The sequence below is a fragment of the Ursus arctos genome, unplaced genomic scaffold, assembly GCF_023065955.2.
Source record: "Ursus arctos isolate Adak ecotype North America unplaced genomic scaffold, UrsArc2.0 scaffold_12, whole genome shotgun sequence".
NCBI lineage: Eukaryota > Metazoa > Chordata > Mammalia > Carnivora > Ursidae > Ursus > Ursus arctos.
In genome coordinates, this window is record NW_026622786.1 from 24,497,596 (window position 1) to 24,519,580 (window position 21,985).

Genomic DNA, 21,985 nt, shown 5'->3' on the forward strand with positions numbered 1-21,985 from the left:
GTAAACAGATACTCCCTGACCATGGCTCTTCAATCAACTGAAGTTGGGTAAACTGTGACACTACCTCTACTGGCTGGCTGGCTGGCTGTAGAGAAAGATTTTAAAGAACATACGTAGCAAGCTGTCTCATAGTTAATCTGGGAGGGAGGGCTACAGACTTGCAAAAAGAAGACATTCAATAAAAGGATACAGCACACAAAAGTAACCCTTTAGACGTACAGCATATTAAAAAAGAACACCAAGAAGATGACCCAGGGATTCTGGTGATGGTTGTAACACTTATAAACATAGGTTTGGGATCAAATAAAAGTTGATCAAATAAAAGGTTACCCACAAGAAAAAAAAATCTATAAATAATAATGCTAACTACCAAATCCACATATAAAAATATTATTATGTATTATTCACCCAAATAATAAATAATATATTATCTTTATCCGGATTTTCTTTCTTGAAGGTCTTACATAGAAGAATACATATAAAGTAAACTTGCTTATTTCCAAGTCAGCATGATTTTATGTGCATGTAACGACAGATGCCAACCTTGACCAGGTAACACATCTCCCAGGAGTGCTACAGGGTCACTCGATAGAGTCATAGCATAGCACAAGTCACAACTGGCAAGCTATTACTGCGAATGTTGACTACACAGAATGCTTCTAGCAGCTTCTAAGGTTCTGGAGTCAGGCCACAAATTCATTTCACAGAAGTCTCAAAGGGCTTTCAAATAATAGTACTATCTGTCAAGACTGAGATGAACCACTTTCTAGCCTCTATCACTTTGGCAACAACTGAGAGATATAAAACTCAATACTGGTCAGCAATCATTTAATATGGACCATTTTCCCTATCCATTATTTTTCTTGGTGAGTTATATTTTCATAGGTGAAAAGAAAAAAGAAGAAGAACATATGAAGTTTCTGCATTAGAAACAGATACACTCACCTTCGTTAGGTAACTGAAAGAAAAATAAGAAAACTGTAATCTCTTTCTGGCTATCCATCCAACCATCTATCCATTTAATAAAGACTTTTATTTTAACTTGAAAGTCCTAACCCATTATAAAAATATATTTGTGTATGTTGTTCAATATTAGCTATATATGCAAGGACTACCCTGACATTAAAAAAAAAATCAGCTACCAAGAGAAATATGAATATGTCTCTGTGAGGAAGACAGAAGATGTCTGAGATGTTTACACGTAGATCTGACACAGGGTTAAAACTGAACGATATCTCTCCAATGTCTGATAATCCATCTTAATTCAAGGGTGCTGCTGCCTAATTTAGAAAGGTCGACAAGAGGAAGCATACAACCTACTGTACATAAAGACACTAAAGGATTATACAAATCAAAATTCTTTACCCAAGCTTGTGCAGTAAGAAACACTTTGAAGTCTTCATTAAATGTTAAAGTTGGATGATCCGCAATTCGGTTCAGGAATTTCTGTAGTGCCTTCCTTCGCGTCTCGATGAAGTCATCATTAAAGCGTTCCACCATCCCTTTCACGATAAACTTCTCAGGCAATGGCTGAGGCAGAAAATTTTTTAAACGTATATGAGCATTGTGTGGCATGGGATCATAAGGAATTCTACGCTCTTCCTTTCTGGAAGACTATTCGAACATGTGATGATTTCTTATAAAAATAATTTTTCAAGATTCACAATGCCACAACCAAAACCTCCAAAATCTTAACATATTTAGAATAGTTTAGAAAAACAAATCTGTACATAGATTGAATGTTTAAGAGCAAATGTTTCTCAGATCAAGGAGTTACACTGAGTTTAACGGTCTGACATTAGGTTTTTGGCATTCTAATGATTTGTAAGACAAAATGGTAGCCACCCTATGGAACAAAAAGTAGACTTACTGGAATAATCAGAGTGGGGTGTGCTTCTTCAAGTTTTCCTTTCAACCAAAGGAAATCTTGATAACGTCTCCTAACTTCAAATTCACTGGAGTCAAATTCCCCACGAGATGTCTGAAGAAAGAAAGAGAAAATAACAGCACACGCAATATAAGACGGAAGACATTTGCCTAATGTTATTTTAGACATTCTGAAATAAATGGGTCTCTAAGAAAAATTAACAAATTCTAATTATTCAGTGTTTGTCAGCCTGTACTTTTTTTGCAGTCATCAATTCATGTAGCAGATGAAACAAAGCAAACTTTCCAGTATTTCCAGAAAGAAAGCAAACATCATGCTCAAATTTAAAATCCAAACTGAAAAATCTGTCTTAGAGCAGCCATCTGCCTTCCACAAGATTTTAACTACGATTATATTTGGCATGACTTTCTTGCTAACAAGAAAGTGTGTTCTGAATTTAGGTTTCAAATATATTTTTCTCAAGATGATTAGAATTCAGAATTTGAGGAAAGTTCTATTTTTGTAATTTGGAAAATAACCTGAACATAACTGAGAAAAAAATGTTTTCCTGGAATTTGCTCAAATGAATTGCTTTGGTAAAATTTGCTTTTAGTATATGAAAATTCTAACATTTTACAGAGTGATTTTACCACTGTTTAAAAAATGTTATTAATGAAGATTTGATGTGAAAAGAAAATCTTCCTGTCATTTCTCAAGGGATTTTGAGTTATATGCCTAAACTCCTAAAAATTAAGCAAATAAATTAAAATATCTGTTCTCAACAAACCAAAAATCTACGCCAACACATATGACAAGAAGAACATGGGTACAATATCAACCTCACTTTCACTGCATGAATCCCAAGCCAAATAAAAAAAGATTATCTAACATGCACTCACTCACACTAATAATCTCATTAACTAAAATTTTTGCATATTAAAAATTACACACATTAATATTAAGGTTGAAATTTTCCTGGAGGAATAATGATGGAATAACACATTGCATGCATATTTCACACTCACCAGAAATATCAATCACCCACATAGTTGAATGCAATTGTAAAATTAAGGAGTTCAAGTCATAGATGCAATCTTAATTGTCACGAAATTGTCATGAACTTTTCATAAAAGTTATACTTTCCAAGGTTTATTCTTTTAAAATGAATGTTTAGAATATTATGCAATATATTTTATCAAAACATTTCCTTTTTAGTGGGAAAAAAGTAGAAGTAAATGAGATGCAGAAGTCTAAAGAACTAAATGTTCACAAAACACTATGAAATCTTAACTATGGGTACAAGTTATAGAAATGGTAAAAATAGGAAAACTAAATCTAGTAGAAACACAGTTTAACAACATATATACGAGTTGGTATGTATACATATATATGCAAATACACACATATGCATACATATATACGCACACAAAACATGGTTTATAGTCACTCATTAAAAAATACTTATTGAACACCTTCTTGTATGCGGCACATATGTATAGGTTCACTACCAATTTCCAAAAATATAAATTGGCATAACCAACACTAAAATACTCAGAAATTGGGCAGTGAAGAGCTTTATATGTCCTCAAGAATTTTCAACACTTGAAGTAAACATAGAACAATCTGATATAAATTCTGGCAAAGGGAGTATGTAAAACCAAGTCAAATAATTGCCTGATTCTGTCCCCATCACTCAGTCATTGACTTAGAAGAGTTTGCTAACATACTGCACTAGCAGAGGAAGAAAACAGAAGATAAGTACAAGTCTCAAAGACAGCGTGATGCTTTCATGCTACTTGAAGAATTTATTCTATTCCCGAAGAGTTATAAGACTAAGATATGGCAAGGGAAACAAGTATTATCAGCTGGGCTCAGATCATGGTTAATTTCCCAACAGCAGGGCCAGAATCACTGTCCCATCTAAAGTGGCCAATTTTGGTCATGAGAAGATAAATAGAAGCTTCCAAACTGTAGGAATAACAGGGTTTGATGACAGACCTCCAACTTAGAAAGACCATGTGTTCCAAAATAAACTTGAGGCACAAATAATGCTTCTGATAGAGAATACAGTTTTCCATGGAAGCTATATTGTAAATGGTGTTTAATTTTTCATGTCTAACCTTAAAAGCTTGGGTACTTGAAGTTTAGGGCGAATGGACTCGTGCAATCTATACCCCAAAATGCACTCATTCAACAAACACTGACCTTTGGTCAAGGGCAGTTACTCTAGGCTCTGAGGATTTAGAAAGCTGTTTTTGAGGGAAAACGAATCTTAGAATCAGGAGTAGACTTTAACCCCTACTCCACACTGGCAGACATTCCAGAGTCTGTCTTCATGATGAGGATGTGAGAGAGCAGACCCTTGTTAAATCTCTTTGCTCTTGTTTCTCTGTGTATTAAAGGAAGGCACATCTCTTGATCTCCAAAAGAGAAAGTTCTTCTTTAGAACAGTCACTTCAGATATTTTTACCCACAAGGAAAACAGATGCCAGGAACGTGGGCTTCCTGACACTCACCATTATGCACAGCCAGGTCACGCCTAAGTGTTCCTAAGTAGATACTGTCAGTGTGCATGTGTTTGCGTGTCTATGTGCATTTACCCGGATAATCTTACTGTCATAAACGCGAACTTTCATAAAACTAACACTTTCTCAGGGAAGCCACCTCTGAACCTCCAAACTAGATGGGGTGCCCATGCTCATAAAATCCTGTATTTTTCCTCTCATAGCATTTATGACTATAATTAAACAATTAAACATGTAATTGTTTAATATCCATCACCCCCTAGGTTGAAAGCTCCATGAAGGTATGTCTGCCTTGATTGCTGGTGTTGTCTCAATATACAAGCACAGTACCTGGGGCATAACTGGCATTCAACGAAACTTCACTGAATATATGAGAAAGTGAATAAATGACAAGTGAGTAACAAAGAAAAGACTATTTCTGATAACATAATATTCATCTACTAAATGTTTAAATATTTGGATCTGCAAGGCATATTTTAGCATATATACATACAGCCTAAATCCTAGGATGTAGTAAAAACAATCAGAAGTAGAACAAAGGGACTTATTGTATAATAGTCTAGTTCATAAAAGTGAAATGAAAGACAGTTTGCCATAACCATGTAGAGGTGCACAAAAATATAACAGGAAACACATACAGTATGAAAGTAAACGGTCTGGATTTAAATCCCAGCTCAGGTAATCATATGGTGTATAACCTTTGGCAAGTTACTGAGTTTCAGCGTTGTCATGCACAAAATGGGGGTAACTCATAACATCTAGGTCCTGGGATCATTGTTAAGTTAATATGTATAAAGTGGTTAGAACATTGCCTGGCACTAAGTAATCACACAATAACTAGTAGTTAAGCACACCGTAATACTATCACTATTACACCTATTTTAAGAGCAGTACATTTAAAGTATGATGTAAATTTGGATAACTCATCAGAATTACATGTCTGTGATTTTTACAGTAAAATTCACAGGGTGGCTTACAAAAAAGTGTCTTTCTAAGAGAAACAAATAATGACAAGAAAATAATTCAGTTGCACAAATTCTTTGCTAGGAAGGATGATAACAATGGGTGCTTAGAATTAAAATAGTAATACCAGGAGGAATCTGATTCTATTCTTGGCAGTATGTCTGTATAAACACATTAAATAGTCACAAAGACCCTACAAGGTTAGTACTGTTATCTTATTTACAACTGAGGAAACTAAACATAGAGAGGTTAATTAAATTGCCCAAGACACATAGCAAGAAAGGGGAGTAATCAAGATTCATTTCCATGCTGTCTTGCTCCACAGCCTCTTGATAGAGGTATGATACCATAAATTTCTTCACTCATCCATTCACTGAAAAGTTAAATTGCTTACTTACTATATCCTAAGGACTGTGTTTGGAAATATGGATATCTGAAGATACAATTACCTTCCTTAAGAAGCTCACAGACTTGTTAGGAATAAATACAAATAAACACATAGTTATCGACTTACCTGCAGATAGGCAAGAACTGAACATTTAGTATGTGTCAGGCATTTTGCTAAGTATTTTACATGGATTACCAATCCTAAATCAATTCTTACAGCAACCTGCAGAACCAGGTTCGATTATCATTTCTGTTTTATAGATTAAAAAAAAAAAACAAAACAAAACCTGAGGCTTAGAAGGATTAAATATAGACCTTTAATTTCTTTGCTATACTGACTCCAATGTTTTATAGTCTTCAAGAATTCAGTTAGAACAACATGAGAAAACAGAAGAAAGAAGACTTCCAGCCTGCAGGTGCAGGGGATAAGGGGGAAACAGGCCTCATTTCGAGTTGCTGAAAAATAAACAGTTTTTTCTTCCTCTAGAAGAGGGACATAGCAAACAAGGAAAAGTATATGCAAAGTCATAAGAGTAAGAAATACCCTGGAGGGGTGCCTGGGTGGCTCAGTCAGTTAAGCATCTGCCTTAGGCTTAGGTCATGATCCCAGCGTCCTGGGATGGAGTCCCGCATCAGGCTTCCTGCTCAGCGGGGAGTCTGCTTCTGTCTCTGCCCCTCCCCTCCACTCCTGCTCTCTCTCTCTGGCTCTCCCTCTCTCTCAAATAAATAATTAAATCTTAGGGGGAAAAAAAAGAAAGAAATACCCTAGAGTCTTCAGATATTCAGATAACAAAAGTAGTTCTAGATAAGTGGAGAGCAGTATTAAAAATGCAGAGTTAGGAAATGAGTCTTATATGGTAAGCTGGCATCAGACTGAGAAGTTCTTTATATGTCACTGAAAGGAATTCGCACTTTGTTCTATAGCAAGTGAGGAACCGAGGACGGATTTTAAGAATCTGAGTGAAGAGATCAAATAAATTTTTTTATGAACTATAACTAGCAGCAAGGTGGAATTTGCATTGGAAGAAGTGATTACAGGAAGATGGTCCAAACCCTTTTCAGCTACAAAAGAGATGTACTACAAAAGAGATTAGGGTGAGGCTTCATAAAGAAAATATTATAGGGGCACCTGGGAGGCTCAGTTGGTTAAGTGTCTGCTTTCAGCTCAGGTCGTGATCCCAGAGTCCTGGGATCAAGCCTCGCACAGGCTCCCTGCTCAGGGGGGAGACTGCTTCTCCCTCTCCTGCCTGCTGCTCCCCACTCAGACTCTCTCTCTCTCTCTCAAAGAAATAAAATCTTAAAAAAAAAAAGAAAGACAAGAAAATGTTACAACTTATGAATATAATTCTTAAAGGCTGCTATTACATAAAGGATTTAAAAAAAAACCAGTTATGCTATTTGGTTGTTTTATTCTGTCAGAAGTAAACTGTCTTTTTGCAGAGCCTTGTCCTAGGATTAAGGAGACTTGGGTTTTAGATTTACTCTGCCTTTGAATTATTGGACAACTAACAGTATCTTATAAAGGGGCCACTTGTTCTTATTTGGAAAACAAACAAAATTATAGTTTGTAATCTTCAGAAGAAATGCTACAACAAAATATTATATCATGTTTTTAAATAGTTTTCTTTATTAGCAAACTGAGGCTCTTCTTTTCCAAAGATACTTCTTTATAATTTTTGAAACTAAAACTATATGTTCCTATTTCAAGACGCACTAAAAAGATGAGTGACTGTTGTAATTGGAATTTCACTGACTTCATACAGAACAAGTGAAGGATAGATTAGATACAATGTCTTACCCAAAATGGTTGAAAAAAATAAGTCAATTCAGCTAAGATTCTCTACTGTTGAGAGTCGTAGTGAACAAAAAGCACTTCCAAAAGTTCAGAGAGCAACTGTATTCAAGAAAGTGTTCATTAAAAATTTACCTTAGTAATAATCCTGTAAGTAATGAAAGTCTCAATCGTGGTAACATGGCTTTCAGGTTCATCAACTGTAATGAAGAGATCTTTCAAATCTGGCTCATCTTCAAACTTGATTTGGTTTATCATTGACAGAGGGGATGTTGGCATCATAGGGCTGAAGGAATTCATGTCCATCAGTGAGGCATCCTAAGGAATAAAACACATTCAAAAATTAACATCTATAGAAGAAATAGTTTAAAATCCTCTTTTTCTTAGAAACCATGAATACTAATGAAATATGTCAAGAACAAAAAGGATGACTGGACTCCTGGTTAAATATGGTATGTTGAACATGTATTTTTATCTGCACTTCCTCTTAAAATCCCACTTTAAAAATGACAGCAAAGAAATAAATTAAAACAAGACAAAAAGGCATAAAAAGGCATAAACCCCCAAGGTGATAAAAGAGAGAGAGAGAAAGAGAGTAAGCAAACCAAAGCAACAACTTTTTGGGAACTGGAAATCTGATTGTTGAGGGGTAACTGAAACAGTAGCGCAGAGAAAGCTGAACAGTAAACCTAGGAGATAATGGTAAACTCAAAAGGCATATTTTTAAGAAAGAATCCCAGAAACATTTAAGAATTACAGGCAGCAGAAACCTGTGAACACAGAGTGCTCGTAGAGCTAAAACCAGAGGACTGGTTGAAGAGCTGATTTAAAAAAAAAAAAAAAAAGAGCACCTCAGATTCCCTCACCTACCCCATGCCATCAGGTGACATTTCATCCCCAATTTTGCAGAAAACTGGAAGTTTATTTTCTGGAGTGTGTCTGAACTCAAGGGTGCCAGGCAGAATGGAGGAAGGGATAGCAAGGGAAAGTCCTATAGAGTAGATGGGAAGATAGCCAGCCCTCTTCCCTCATCTGGCCGCAAGGATGCCGGCAGCAATGTGCAAAATTCCACAGAGCGGTCAGAGGGTTCCTCTCCGCTCACAATTCCGAGAAAAAGCTAACAGTTGCAGTCCCTGAGGAATTAGCCAGGTCTCTGCATAATCACCCTGCAGTGAAGCCCTTACCATACATGCTGAATATCTACTCCACTTTTTATTACCTGATGTAGAGACCACAAAATATCTAAATACGCCGAAAGCCTCTGATGTGAAAGACTCACAAACAGAAGACAGGAAGCAGTTAGAGAACAGAACGCTTACAAAAAATAGATGAAATCATCAGAGATAAGAATGATAGCTAATTCATGAATAAAAACAGGAGTTATATTCTTAAAAGATTCAGAGAACAGCAGCAAGACAATAAAAAAGGAGGCTCATGAAAATTGAAATATGATAATAAGATAACAACTCAACAGGAAGTTTGAAAGCTAGAAGTCAAGAACTAAGTTGAATTAAAAGAACAAGAGATGGAAAAGGAGAAGGAAGTGTTTTTAAAAAATTAAAGGATCCAGGCAGGCAGTGCCTTAATAAAACTAACTCCATAAAATGAAGGAGGAAAATGTGCTTTGAACTGAAGTGTTTCCAGGTTGATAGGGGCCTCTCACACCTCCTCCAAATGTATGGGGCGCAGTGGTGGGTGCAACCATCTATTACCATGACATTTCATAATAGAGTTTAGCTTCCAGAGAGAATATAAACAGGTAAAATACAATAGGAATCTCAGGAATCCGAATGGCTCCAGATTTCTTAATGGTAAAACAGGAAACTAAATGACAATAAAATATCTTCCAAATTTTGAGAGAATATCTTCTACCTAGAACTCTATATAGCCAAATTGTCATTCAACTATACACATAGCTTAAAGCCATTTCAGATATAAAGGATTCCAAAAACTGACTTCCCGTGCACCCATTCTTTGGAAGCTTCTTTAACTTTCCAAAATGAGGGCATAGAGCAAGAAGAAATAGGATCTAGAGGCACCTGGGAGGCTCAGTCAGTTGAGCGTCCGCCTCTTGGTTTGGCTCAGGCCATAATCTCAGGGTTGTGGGATCAAGCCCACCATAGGGCTCCATGCTCAGCAGGGAGTCTGTCTGGGATTCTCTCTCTCCCTCTGCTCCTCCCCCCACCCTTCAAAATAAGTAAATAAATCTTAAAAAAAAAAAAAAGGAGAAACAGGATCTAAAAACAGTAGATTCAACAGAAAAGAGAACCAGAAGAAATTCTTTGAATGATTGTGAAGGAATGTTCCAGGCTGACAGCTCTGCAGCAGGACTAGAGAACAACCTATATAGACCTGCTCAGGAAGACAGAGTCACCAGGGAGGCAGGGAGATGAAGGGGACAAAGAATAAAGGAAGAGAGGGAAGAAGGAAGGAGGGACAGAAGGAAAGACACAGGGGAGTGAGCAAAGGAAGGAGGAAAAGAAAAAAAGAGAGGAAAGAAAGGGAGGGAGGAAGGCAGGAAGGGAGGAAGACAGGGAGGGAGGGAGGAAGGAAGGAAGGAGAGGAAGGAAGGAAGGAAAGAGAGAAAAGAAAAGAGAAGAAGAGAAAAGAGAGGGAAGGAGGGAAGGAGGGAGGGAGAAAGAGAAGAGAAGAGAAAAGAGAAGAGAAAGAGAAAGAGGGAGAAAGAGGGAGAGAGGCAGGTGACAGGACATGTGATATGTTTAAACATAAGAGAGGAAGCATGCCATGTGAGATTTTGTAGATGAATTGAGATGGGTGCAGAGAAATCCAAGATGGAGAGAAAGCAAGAGCAAGGGATAAAGAAGAAGAGGAAATGAATGAATGAAGGAATAAGTGAATGATGAACTCTCAAGAAAGCAAAAGGTGTACAAGAATGAAAATGTAATCCTAGTTCATTATATGGCTTGACTGTGAATAAATTGTTCTTAATCCTGAATTTAACTTAAAATGGTGATGTAATTATACTGATCAGAAGAAAAATACAGGTACTGTATATGTTTGAGGGGAAGAGACATTGCCTATAAAAGAGCTTCAAAAATGCAATTACTATGATGGAAAAAAGGAAGACGAGCAACTGTTCCAGACTGAAGAAGACCGAAGAGACATAATAGCTAAATACAACATGTGACCTTGAATTGGATTCCATACCAAAGGAGGAGAAGCTTTGTTTCTTCTCTCTAAACTATGTTATTGGGACAACTGGAGAAATCTGAAAGGGTCTGTGGATTAGAATGTAGTACCGTGTCAATATTAGTTTCCTGATTTGGATATGTATACTGTAATTTGGTAGGAAAGTGTCCCTGTTTTCGAAAAATACATGCAGACCTTTTTAGGAGTCATGAAACATCATGTCTCCAATTGACTCACTAACACGGGGAGGGGGGGGGAAGTTGTGAAATGGCAGTCATTGGGAAATTTAGGCTCTTTGTGGTATTCTTGCAACTTTTCTCCCAGTTTGAAATTGTTTCAAGATAACAAGTATATTTATAGTTTTTAAAAGTTAAATAATTCTACAAAGCTTAAAATAAAACAAAACAAATTAAAATTTAAAAGCAGCTTCCTCTGCTCCAGAATTGCTATTCCCAGCTCATGTTCCTCAGAAGCAAACGTAGAACTCTATTAGCAGTCCTTATTTCAAAATAACATATGTATTGCTTTTTTTTTTCAATTTTGACATTATCCAACAGGTTTCCTACTAAGGAGAATAAAGAGTATTTATTTACTTAATTAATTATACAAGTATAGACTCAGATTCCTATGTTATTCAGTGGGTTACGATCCATTATTATCATAATTTACTTTGATGTTTTAAGTGTTCAAGACCCACTAGTGGCACGTATGTATTTTTTATTTGTCTTCATTATTCCTTGAACACTTTATATAACATAACTTGGCAGAATAAGGTTTCTGGTTGATCTTATATTTTCCCTGAACCAGCGATGGAATCAGACATTTCTCCAAGGAGCTCTGGTTCCTTCTAGAAGAAACTGGAATTTGGAAACCAAGATATGAATGATAGGAAATATATGTATAACACACACACGCACATGCACATCTGGATCTAGATATATACAGATAGATATTAAATACTATGAGTTCACAGCGATTCCAACTACAATTTGACACCATTTGACTGTTCTGGCCTTACCTCTTTCCATATTTGTAACTCTTTTCTCCAGCAGAGAGAAGCCTGGCTCCCAGTATCCTGAAAATATTTACTAATACGCTCAATCCCCCCACATGTAACCAGCCTCCCAACCAGGCCAGCTGTCTCCTCAGCCCTGACCACATGAGCCAAGGCAGTCTTATTCTCATTCACAACCACACTGGTTCCCTCCTCAGCCCCAAGCCCACTAGCTACTTCCTTGGACATACTGTCTCCTCAGGCATTTTCAATAGTTTGTTTTTAAAGAAAGGGCTGCATGTTATTTTTTTAATAAAAATTTTTAAATGAAACAAAAGGATAATATGCAGTAAATTCTACAAGTAATGTTTTATTCATGTGCAAAGATAAAACTATCAATATGACATTTGAGTTATTTCTTCAGTAGTAATAATGACTTGTTTCCAACTCTCTACTTTCTCTTTTAGATACCACCTTTTTCCTCCAAAATTAAGAATACAGATGTCAGAATCAAAAATTTTGTCTGTTGTTATGAACAGACTGAATTTAACCAACACACTTGGAGATGAATTCAGCAACAAAGTCCATCATAACTTAGCAACAGAGTCAGCCAGTCCTAAATGAAAAAAAAAAAATCATTACAAAGGAGGCCCAAAACTGGGTTCCAGTCCTTTCTCGGCCACTGACTAAGCAGATAACTTTGAACAATTAATTCAGCCTTTCAAGGTTAAATTGAGGATTTGGAGTTGAAAATCTGCAAAATCTCTCCCACCTCAAAGGCTAAAAGTAGAACTTCTAAATGTATTAATATAGAAAAATGTAGCAAACCCCTGATATTTTAAGAAAAGGAATGCTTTTTAGTACTAGGAATGAAAGAAAGATTGAAATCATAATACTGACTTATTTTTCCCCTCAAAACAAATCAACTTAAATCCTTCTGAAGCTTCAGTAATATCCAGAGTACTATTCTCAAGGTTCTTCCCACACAAAAAGTTATGTGAACTGTAATACAGCATTTGGGTAACCCCTCAATGCAATAATACAGGAGATATTATGATAAGACACACCAGTTGAAGAGATAAGAACAATAATGGTTGTTTAAATTAAGAAAGTTCAGGTTATTGTGATTACAAAATGATTTGTGAAAGGAAAAACATTTAGGCATGCTTTAGACCAAGGAATAGAAGACAAGTAACAGTTGTATTAATAAGACACAAAAACAGAGACAATAAATGTCTTGCAATAAAAGCTTAGCAAAATAAATTATGGTATATCCCTATTGATAAGCTACAATAAAGTCTATCCATGTGATAGAATACAATAAAGTGATTAAAAGTAATATTCTAGAAGTAACTTAGAATACAGTATGTTGGAAAAAAGGCCATAGTATATTATTAAAAGAGAATAACAGGGTATAAAATTTGTGTACAATTAGATTCTTATGTGTGTATGTGTGTTTATATGTGTGTAAGATAGAGAAGGTAGGAGAGAAAAAGTGAGAGAGAGAGAGGATACAAACTTATAAACTATACCAAAAAAGTTAACAGAAGTTATTCCAGGTGTTGGGATTGCTGTTGAGTTTAATATTTTTCTATGAGTTCCTGCATTTATATATAAATGCAGAATAAACATATATTGAAAAAAATATTAAAACTGTTAGTGTCAACACTGTGCATAGTATGTTCAAAGGCAGTAAAAACTACTGTAATAAGTTAAAACAATTGTCTGGGGCCATTTGGGCAAAAGACCTCGGATTACATTCGATTTTTTTCCTCAACGCATCAAAGTTGCATAATTAAATAGGAAATTTTAAAATGTCTGGAATCACAAGGAAATTGGATTGTCAAGATAAATCATGGAACGCTAACACAATGGTCACTAAGGAGCCACTAAAAACGTAATTTAGAGGTTCCAAATGAATATGCAATCAGCACGGCCAAAAATATCTCTCTGTATAGTATATATTGCATATAGTATAGCCGCTTCACTACATAAGAATCTGTTTTTGCAATCCAAAGAAGATTTTTACTCTTATGAAAAAAGGTGAAAAGAAAAAATAGTGTTCAGCAACTGTTCTGCAGCAAGCCCTTAGAGAGGGGGCGTGTACCCCAAGCAGTAAGAGTGGCGCCACCAAGCTCCTTCCCCAGGAACTACACTCAGCATCATGGCTTGAACTGTGTCTGTGAGCATCTGTGCTTTATTCCCATTGATTTGGTGCATCCATTAGCAAAATGTGTCCTAAGGTGTCAGAAAAGCCTAAGAGAGGTTGTGTTTTGGGTCCGGGAATGCTCAGAAAAATTTTCCATATAGATTAATGGTAACTGCTCCTTCGCTTTACACCATTTCAGCTTACAAAAGGTTTCATAGGAATGCTCTACTTTCAGATGGGGGGGGGGGGGGCGCTGTAGTAGCTTTTTAAGCCGACAAATTGTAATTTGACAGGCAAACATACTTTTAAGTTTCCCTGACACTGCACACAACCATGTGCTTTGGTATTCTTTGTAGTCACCCTCTTAACTCACCACAACCCACTTCTTATACCTACTACATAATTTAGCATTCTATTTCTTCTGCTTAAAATGCATCCTTTTGTAGAGCGGGAAAGATCTGCATGAATTTACAAAGGCTCACGATTCCAATGAGCATAGTGTGGTGTCAAAAATATGCTTCAATATCGAGCAAAGGAAGAAAATTACAGGCTGAAATTTAGCAACATCCAAGATTTCAGTAGAAGGATTTAAATTACTATGAATCACTCAAAAACATTCTTAAAACCTCAATAAAACTGACTATCCAAAGAGTTTTATATTCACTTCAAAAAAGGGAAAGAAAATATAATGACAATGCTTAAAAGATTTACATGAATAAGAGGAGAAAATAAGTGTTTGAGAAGATCCAAAGAAGCAATTAACCAAAAAGCCCTCCATTTAACCTTTTGTGGTGGCTGCTTTTCAGGAGAAATGGATCATTAAAATCTGTTCTTTCCAAACAAAGGTCTCACCTCCACAATAATGTGCGCTTCTTTCTCCTGTTATCTCTCTCTTTCTCTTTTCTCTCTTCCCGCCCCCACCCCTGAACTTTATTTATACATTCATTCATTCTTAGCATTTGGATAGATGTCCATTATCTTCTGATCTTTCAGACGATCAAAGTACACCGTTTCATTTTCTTTCTTCAAGACATTAAAGCAGAAGGGAAATGATCTGTGTGGTATATCTCTACTTCTTAAATAACATTGACTACCTTTCTTATAGCTAGCGTAGTGAAGACACACAGGCACACACACACACCAAAAATCCTGGGATGGTTTCAAGCCTAGATGTGAACATGTATTAACAGCAAAGCCAAATTATTGCAAGAAGTCACTGTCTTCTACCCTTATTCCAAACCAACCCATCCATGAGAGAAACCACTTAAACGACTTTACTGAAATAAATGGACATTAGAATTCTGTTAGCATGATATTGAAATTTATTGACACCATCACTTACAAATTTAGTCTAAGTTTTCCTTTTTGTTACATTTGGTTTAGTATAAGCATTTGTTATGGGTTAAATTATGTCCTTCCAAAATTCATATGTTGAATAGACCTAACACCCCAGACCTCAGAATGTGAGAGAGGGTCTTTACAGAGGTTATTAAGTCAAATTGGGGTGGGTCCTTATGCAATATGACTGGTGTCTTAATAAAAAGAACAAATTTGGACACAGAGACATGTATAGAGGGAACGCAATGTTAAGAAACATAAGGAGAAGACAGCCATCTCCAAGCCAGGTGGAGAGGCTGGAACAGATTCCTTCCTCACTGCTCTCAGAAGGAACCAAGCCCACCGACACGTTCACTTCAGACTTCTGGCTTCCAGAACTGTGAAAAAGGTAAATAAATGTCTCTTGTTGCAGACATTTCAGACACAGACACCTCGAGTATGGTGTTTTGTTACGGCAGCCCTGGCAAACTGACAGCATTTCTACACGTAGAGTTGTAGACAATAAAAATTTAAGGAAGGAAGCAAGGGTGGAAAGGAAGGAATTATGATGACTGCATTTCATCCTTGCTCCACTCCTTCATTTTCTTACAGGTTAACAATCAACTCTAGTAATTTCTGAGAAACATTTTTGCCTCCCTCCTTTAATGCTCTTCCGTGGTTCCAAGGTTCTACTACTGAAATAAATAAAATACATCACTGAAATTTAAAACAAACAATGGCCTGCCAATATTTGAGTACTCAGGAGATAAACACCAAAAGGAACAGGTTAAAAGGTGAGATACGACCTTTCTAAGAGGTGTCCTTCCTGAATATCTCCCACTAAAAGGCTACTTGGAAACATCTCATAAATATAACATGAATTGCTCTTATAATACTAAATTGTATCCACCATCTGTGCACAAACAGCTATTTTCTTTTTACAAGTAGAGGGGGAAAAATCAATGTGAGAAGTGTGATAAATCAGAACGGTGGCATGAAAAGGCCATGCAAATAAAATTTGCTGATGCGCAAGAAACACGCCCGCCAAGAGACATCTGGTAAAAAAGCAACTTAAAGTGGAAGGAGTTTGAGAAACTGTGTTATGAGGGACACTCATCCTGATGGGCCTAAATTTAGACTTACCAGCTGTGTTTTGGTTTACAGCTCCTTCCAATCTGCCTGCTTATAATAATAATAAAAAATCAGAAAGGCCTTCTGTGGAACACTGTTGAAAATGTGATTGGGGGAAAAGCCAGCCTGTGTCATGTTCTATAAAGGGGCATACAACACTCTAATCTTGTTTGACATAATTTCCAGGGCTATGTAGGATATATCCACTTGTATGCATATATGATAATTTATTTATCCATTTTTCTGTTTCTAGCATTTCTATTTTCTAACACTGTTGCCTTGAATGTACTTGGACTTCCTCAGGTTTTGTGCACTACAAAGCTATGTACTAACCATAGTAATTTTTCACATCATTCTATTTGACAGAACATTCCCTTCTGTCCATCTCCCCCAAAATGTAGTATATTAAAAGAAAAAGTCTCTGTAGTCAGGCAGAGAGGTCATATCTCACCTGGGATCACAGAGGTTACGGAGAGGAAAAAAAAGAAGAAGAAATGTGATATACACATTATCTGCTTAAAGGTTTTGTATGAATTATCTTAGGTAAACCTTACCACAACCCTGCTGAGTATGTTCTATTTCTCCTCCCTACCTTTTTTTTTTAACCAGACAGCAATACTTACGATTTTTGACTTTACAACAGTGAGAAAGGGACACATGTCCAGCAGAAACCATACTTTGATTTTGAATTTTGATCTTTTCTTGGGCTAGCGATATATACGCAACACAACACTCTTTCTTAACGCTGGATGGCAGTGTTCCAGTCAGCCACGTGATCACAAGGGTAAACAGCCAATACACTTACCACCATGCTGCACCCATGCAGTCAACTTGTTTTTCACTTTCAGGACAGTATTCAACAAACTCAGTATCACAGGTGAATGAGATAGTCACCACTTTATTATAAAATAGGCTCTGTGTTAGATGATTTGGCCCAATTGTAGGCTAATGTAAATATTCTGATTATGTTTAAGGCAGGCTAGGCTAGCTATGATGTTTGCTGGGTTAGGTGTATTAAATGTATTTCAACTCACAATATTTTTAATTTACAATGGGTCTGCCAGGATGTAACCCATCATAAGTGAAGGAAGATCTGTATATTTTTTTCTATGCATGAAAATACTCAATAATAAAAAAATTATTTAAAAACTTATAAAAGGGGGGCACCTGGGGGGCTCACTCTGTTAAGTATCTGCCTTCAGCTCACGTCTTGATCCCAGGGTCCTGGGGGATTCCAGGGGTCCTGTGTCTGGCTCCCTGGTCAGCGGGGAGTCTGTTTTTCCCTCTCCCTTTACCCCCCCACTTGTGCTCGCTCCTTCTCTCTCTCTCAAATAAATAAAATCTTTTAAAAAAAGTTATAAAAGGTGTGTTCAAACAGGATAAGGATAAATTCTTGATTACTGAAAATGTCCAGTAATTTTCTTTTAAAGTTTTCTCATAAAACTTAGAAATAAAAATAAAGTCCTGTTGACAGTTCATAGGTAGGCAAAGGTAAGTGAGTTCCAGATTTTTAGCATTTGTATTATTTTAAGGGCCTCTTTTTTTTTATACTCAGACAACACACACACACACACACACACACACACACACACACATCAATGCTCTTATTCACGTCAGTAAAGATCACTGCGTATGTAAGCTAGGACAAGTAAATAACAGGTAAAATGTTAAGGCTGAAAGACAGACAAGGCTCCCACACGAAGTGTGTCCTCCAAGCCACTGGTACAGTTCTATGTACGCCTCACCAACAGGTCACGTTACTGCATGCCAAAGACATTTAAAGCCCTTAATGTTAAATCCACAAATGACAAAGGTCTATTAAACTTGCCTCAAAATAAGTGTGGGCTACTGGATACATGTATTAAACACAGTATTCAGTCAACTACCTATTACAGATTCAGTGATGACTAAGTAGGAGCAGAGCAAGCCAGGAAAAAGAATTACTCTAACCAGAACTCCTGAAGAAGTTGAAAATATGTTCTATGGGCAGACAACACTGCAGACCGAACTTAGGAACGTAATAAAATTAAAAAAAAAAAAAAAAAGGTTCCTAAGGAGCACAGCCAACTGACTGTACACTTAATAGGCATGACTAAAATGGATTCTGGCATACAGTAAATTATAACTACTCCCCTAAACCAAAGTTTCAACTTACTAGATGGTTTCCAGGGAAAAGGCTGAGTTGCCTTGATATCCAGCCACACCAACGACCTTAAAAGCATTCCTAAGAGACTTAATATATACTTATATCAAGAAAACTAGTAGACAGTTAAAACAGCTATACCAAGAATAATCTTATCCTCTAGTAATTCAAATAACATGACAAATACTACATATCATGAATCATTCAACTGGGGAGCCATTTACACACGCAGGCACTCTGGAGATATTGAGGGTTTGGTTCCAGACAACCACAATACAGGGAATACTGCAATAAAGTGAGTCAAATGAATTTTAGTTCCCAGTGCGTAGAGAAGTTATGTTTACACTACTCTCTAGTCTCTTAAGTGTGCAATAGCATTATGACTAGAAAATGTACAGTACATACCTTAATTGCAAAACATTTTTTTGCTAAAAAATGTTAACCATGATCAGAGCTTTTAGTGAGTTGTAATCTTTTTGCTGGCAGAGGGTCTTGCTTCAATGTGATGACCACTGACTGACCAGGGTGGCAGCTGCTGGAGGCTGAGGTGGTGGTGGCAGTTTCTTAAAATAAGACAACACTGAAGTTTGCTGCAAATATTGACTCACCCTTTCGTGAATGATTTCTCTGTAGCGTGTGACGCTGTTTGAAGCATTTTACCCACAGGAGAACTTCTTTCACCCTTGGAGTCGGTCCTCTCAAGCCCTGCTGCTGCTTTATCAACTGAGTGTATGTCATGGTCTAAATCCTCTGTTGTCATCTCAACAATCTTCACAGCATCTTCACCAGCAGTAGATTCCAGCTCAGGGAACCACTGTCTTTGCTCTTCCGTGAGAAGCAGCCCCTCAGCCGTGAAGGTTCGATCCTGAGATTGCAGCCATTCAGTCCCATGTCCGGGCTCCACGGCTGCTTCTAGTCCTCTGGCGGTTCCCACCACACCTGCAGTTACTGCCTCCACTGGAGTCCAGAACCCTCCACGTCATCCATGAGGGCTGGGACCAAGTTCTTCCAAACTCCTGTTCATGTTGATACTGGGACCTCTTCCCATGAATCATGAATGTTCTCAGTGGCATCTAGAATGGTGAATCCTTCCCAGAAGGTTTTCAATGGACTTTGCCCCCAGATCCATCAGAGATATCACCATGGCAGCTATAGCCTTATGAGATGTATTTCTTAAATAATAAGACTTAAGAGTAGAAATCACTCCTTGATCTATGGGCTGCGGAATGGATGTTGTGTTAGCAGGTATGAGAACAACATTAATCTCATTGTCCAGCTCCATCAGAGCTCGTGGGTGACCAAGTGCATTGTCAATGAGCCATCATATTTTGAAAAGAATCTTTTTTCTGAGAAGGAGGTCTCAACAGTGGGCTTAAAATACTCAGTAAACCATATTGTAAACAGATGTGCTGTCATCCAGGCTTTGTTGTTCCATTTATGGAGCACAGACAGAGTAGATTTGTAATTCTTAAGGGCTCTAGGATTTTCAGAATGGCAAATGAGCACTGGCTTCAACTTATAAAGTCACCAGCTGCATGAGCTCCTAAAAACAGAGTCAGCCTGTCTTTTGAAGCTTTAAAGCCAGGCACTGACTTCTCTCTAGCTATGAAAGTTGTAGATGGCACCTTCTTCCAATAGAAAGCTGTTTCTTCTACACTGAAAATATGTTGTTTAGTGTAGCCACCTTCATTAACTATCTTTGCTAGATTTTCTGGGTACCTTGTTGCAACTTCCACACCAGCACTTGCTGCTTCACCTTGCACTTTTCTGTTACGGTGATGGCTTCTTTCCTTAAACCTCACTAACCAACCTCTGCTAGGTTCTAAGTTTCTCCTGCAGCTTCCTCACCTCTCTCAGCCTTCACAGAATTGAAGAGTTAAGGCCTGGCTCTGGCTTAGGCTTTGGGTTAAGGAAATACTGTGGCTGGTTTGATCTTTTTCTCCATATCAGTAATAAGACTGTTTCATTTTTTTTACCATTCACGTATTCACTAGAGTAGCATTTAAAACTTCCTTTAAGAACATTTCTTTTGCATTCACAACTTGGCTGTTTGGTGCAAGAGGGATAGCTTTTAGAATACCTTGACTTTCGACATGCTTCCTCACGAAGCTTAATCATTTCTAGAACACATACAACATTTATGTATGAAGTCTCCATCTCATATGGGTGCTGTTCGTGGCACCCCAAAGCAAATTACCATAATAACATCAAACATTACTGATCACAGGTCAGTAACAAATATAATAATAGTTAAAAAGTTTGAAATATCACAGAATTTCCAAGATGTGACACAGAGACACAAAGTGAGCAAATACTGTTGGGAAAATTGTGTCAAGAGAATTGCTTGACACAAGGTTACCACAGATGTTCAACTAGTAAAAAATGCAATATTTGCGAAGCCCACAATAGAGGAAAGAACAATAAAATGAATAAGCCTATGACATAGCATTTAAGGGGCAATACCAAAATTCTGATAGCACTCTCAATAGTAACTAAAAAACATATAGGAACAAACGTATGTCTGTGAGTCTCTGAAGATCTCATTACAAACTGCAAAACAGATGCATCTACAACTTAGAAACATTAGTCTTATGTACCACAATAGCAAATACTGCGATTTTCTAAGGGACAGGGACTGTGTCTTGCACCACCATATACTTAACATTACTTCATTTACTCCTGTCAACAACATGATGGAAGTAAGTGCAATCATCATCATCTGCATCTTACAGATAAACTGATAAATCTGTGGCATAGGGATGATGATAATTCTCCCCAAATCACTTATCTCAACAGGCAGAGCCAAGACTCAATCACCACGACCATCACCAACAGCCATATGCACACACAAAAAGCACCCAGTGTAGAAGCTTTACTTCATTTTACAAATGTTCACTGAATGTCAACCATGTGTCAAGGCACTAGGTCGGGGCTACAACAGCAGCCAAGATGGCATGCTTCCTGGGCTCTCACGAAGCTTACACTTTGGTTAAGTGGGAGGGTTGGAGATAATAAACAAGTAAACACAGAGAAAAAACAAGAAAATTCCAGATTTGAATAAATATTGATAAACAAGTTTATAAATTCCCCCCAAAAGTGGGGTTGCTTGCTGGGGTAAGGGGTTAGGGCAGGGAGAAAGAGAAGCGCTCCTGATAGAGCTACCAGGGAAGCTGTCTTTCAGGAGGTAATACTGAAAATGAGCCAGTCATGAAAAACACTGAGGGAAAAGGATTCTAGTCTGGAGAACCAATGAAGCCTATGACAGGAAAGGACTCAGAATGTTGCAGGGACCAGAAAGGTGGCAAATGGCGGGAACACAGGCTTTGGTGAAGGTATGAACAACAGAACTCATTTTAACATTTACTGTGTCAGAATTATAAGTATTCACATTTTCATCTTACAGGTCTTGTAAAAAGGGAGGGGAGAACTCCATGATAAATGACTGTTTCACCTAAAAATCCCAAAGTGAGACATTTGTTGTACAGCTAGAGGTTTTTTTAAGGCTCTGTATGGTCTTACTCTGACAATCATTAGCATTAGCCAACTGGAGACTAATAATCATGACTA

The 21,985-nt window shown here is 37.3% G+C and overlaps 1 protein-coding gene across 9 annotated transcripts in view; it reads right to left on the reverse strand.

The window, feature by feature from the left end:
- The window catches only part of SNX7 (sorting nexin 7), a 160,197-nt gene that overhangs the window by 127,692 nt on the left and 10,520 nt on the right, over positions 1 to 21,985 (reverse strand). For all 9 annotated transcript variants that reach the window (XR_007190312.2, XR_007190311.2, XR_003315755.4 and 6 more), the window contains exons 2-4: positions 7,670 to 7,852; positions 1,871 to 1,981; positions 1,366 to 1,530 (exon numbers count right to left, since the gene is read on the reverse strand). Coding sequence is in view for 5 of the 9 variants with exons in the window: in XM_026497554.4 (XP_026353339.1) it covers positions 1,366 to 1,530; positions 1,871 to 1,981; positions 7,670 to 7,852 (459 nt within the window). In the remaining 4 variants the exon portion in view is untranslated. The remainder of the gene's footprint in view (positions 1 to 1,365; positions 1,531 to 1,870; positions 1,982 to 7,669; positions 7,853 to 21,985) is intronic.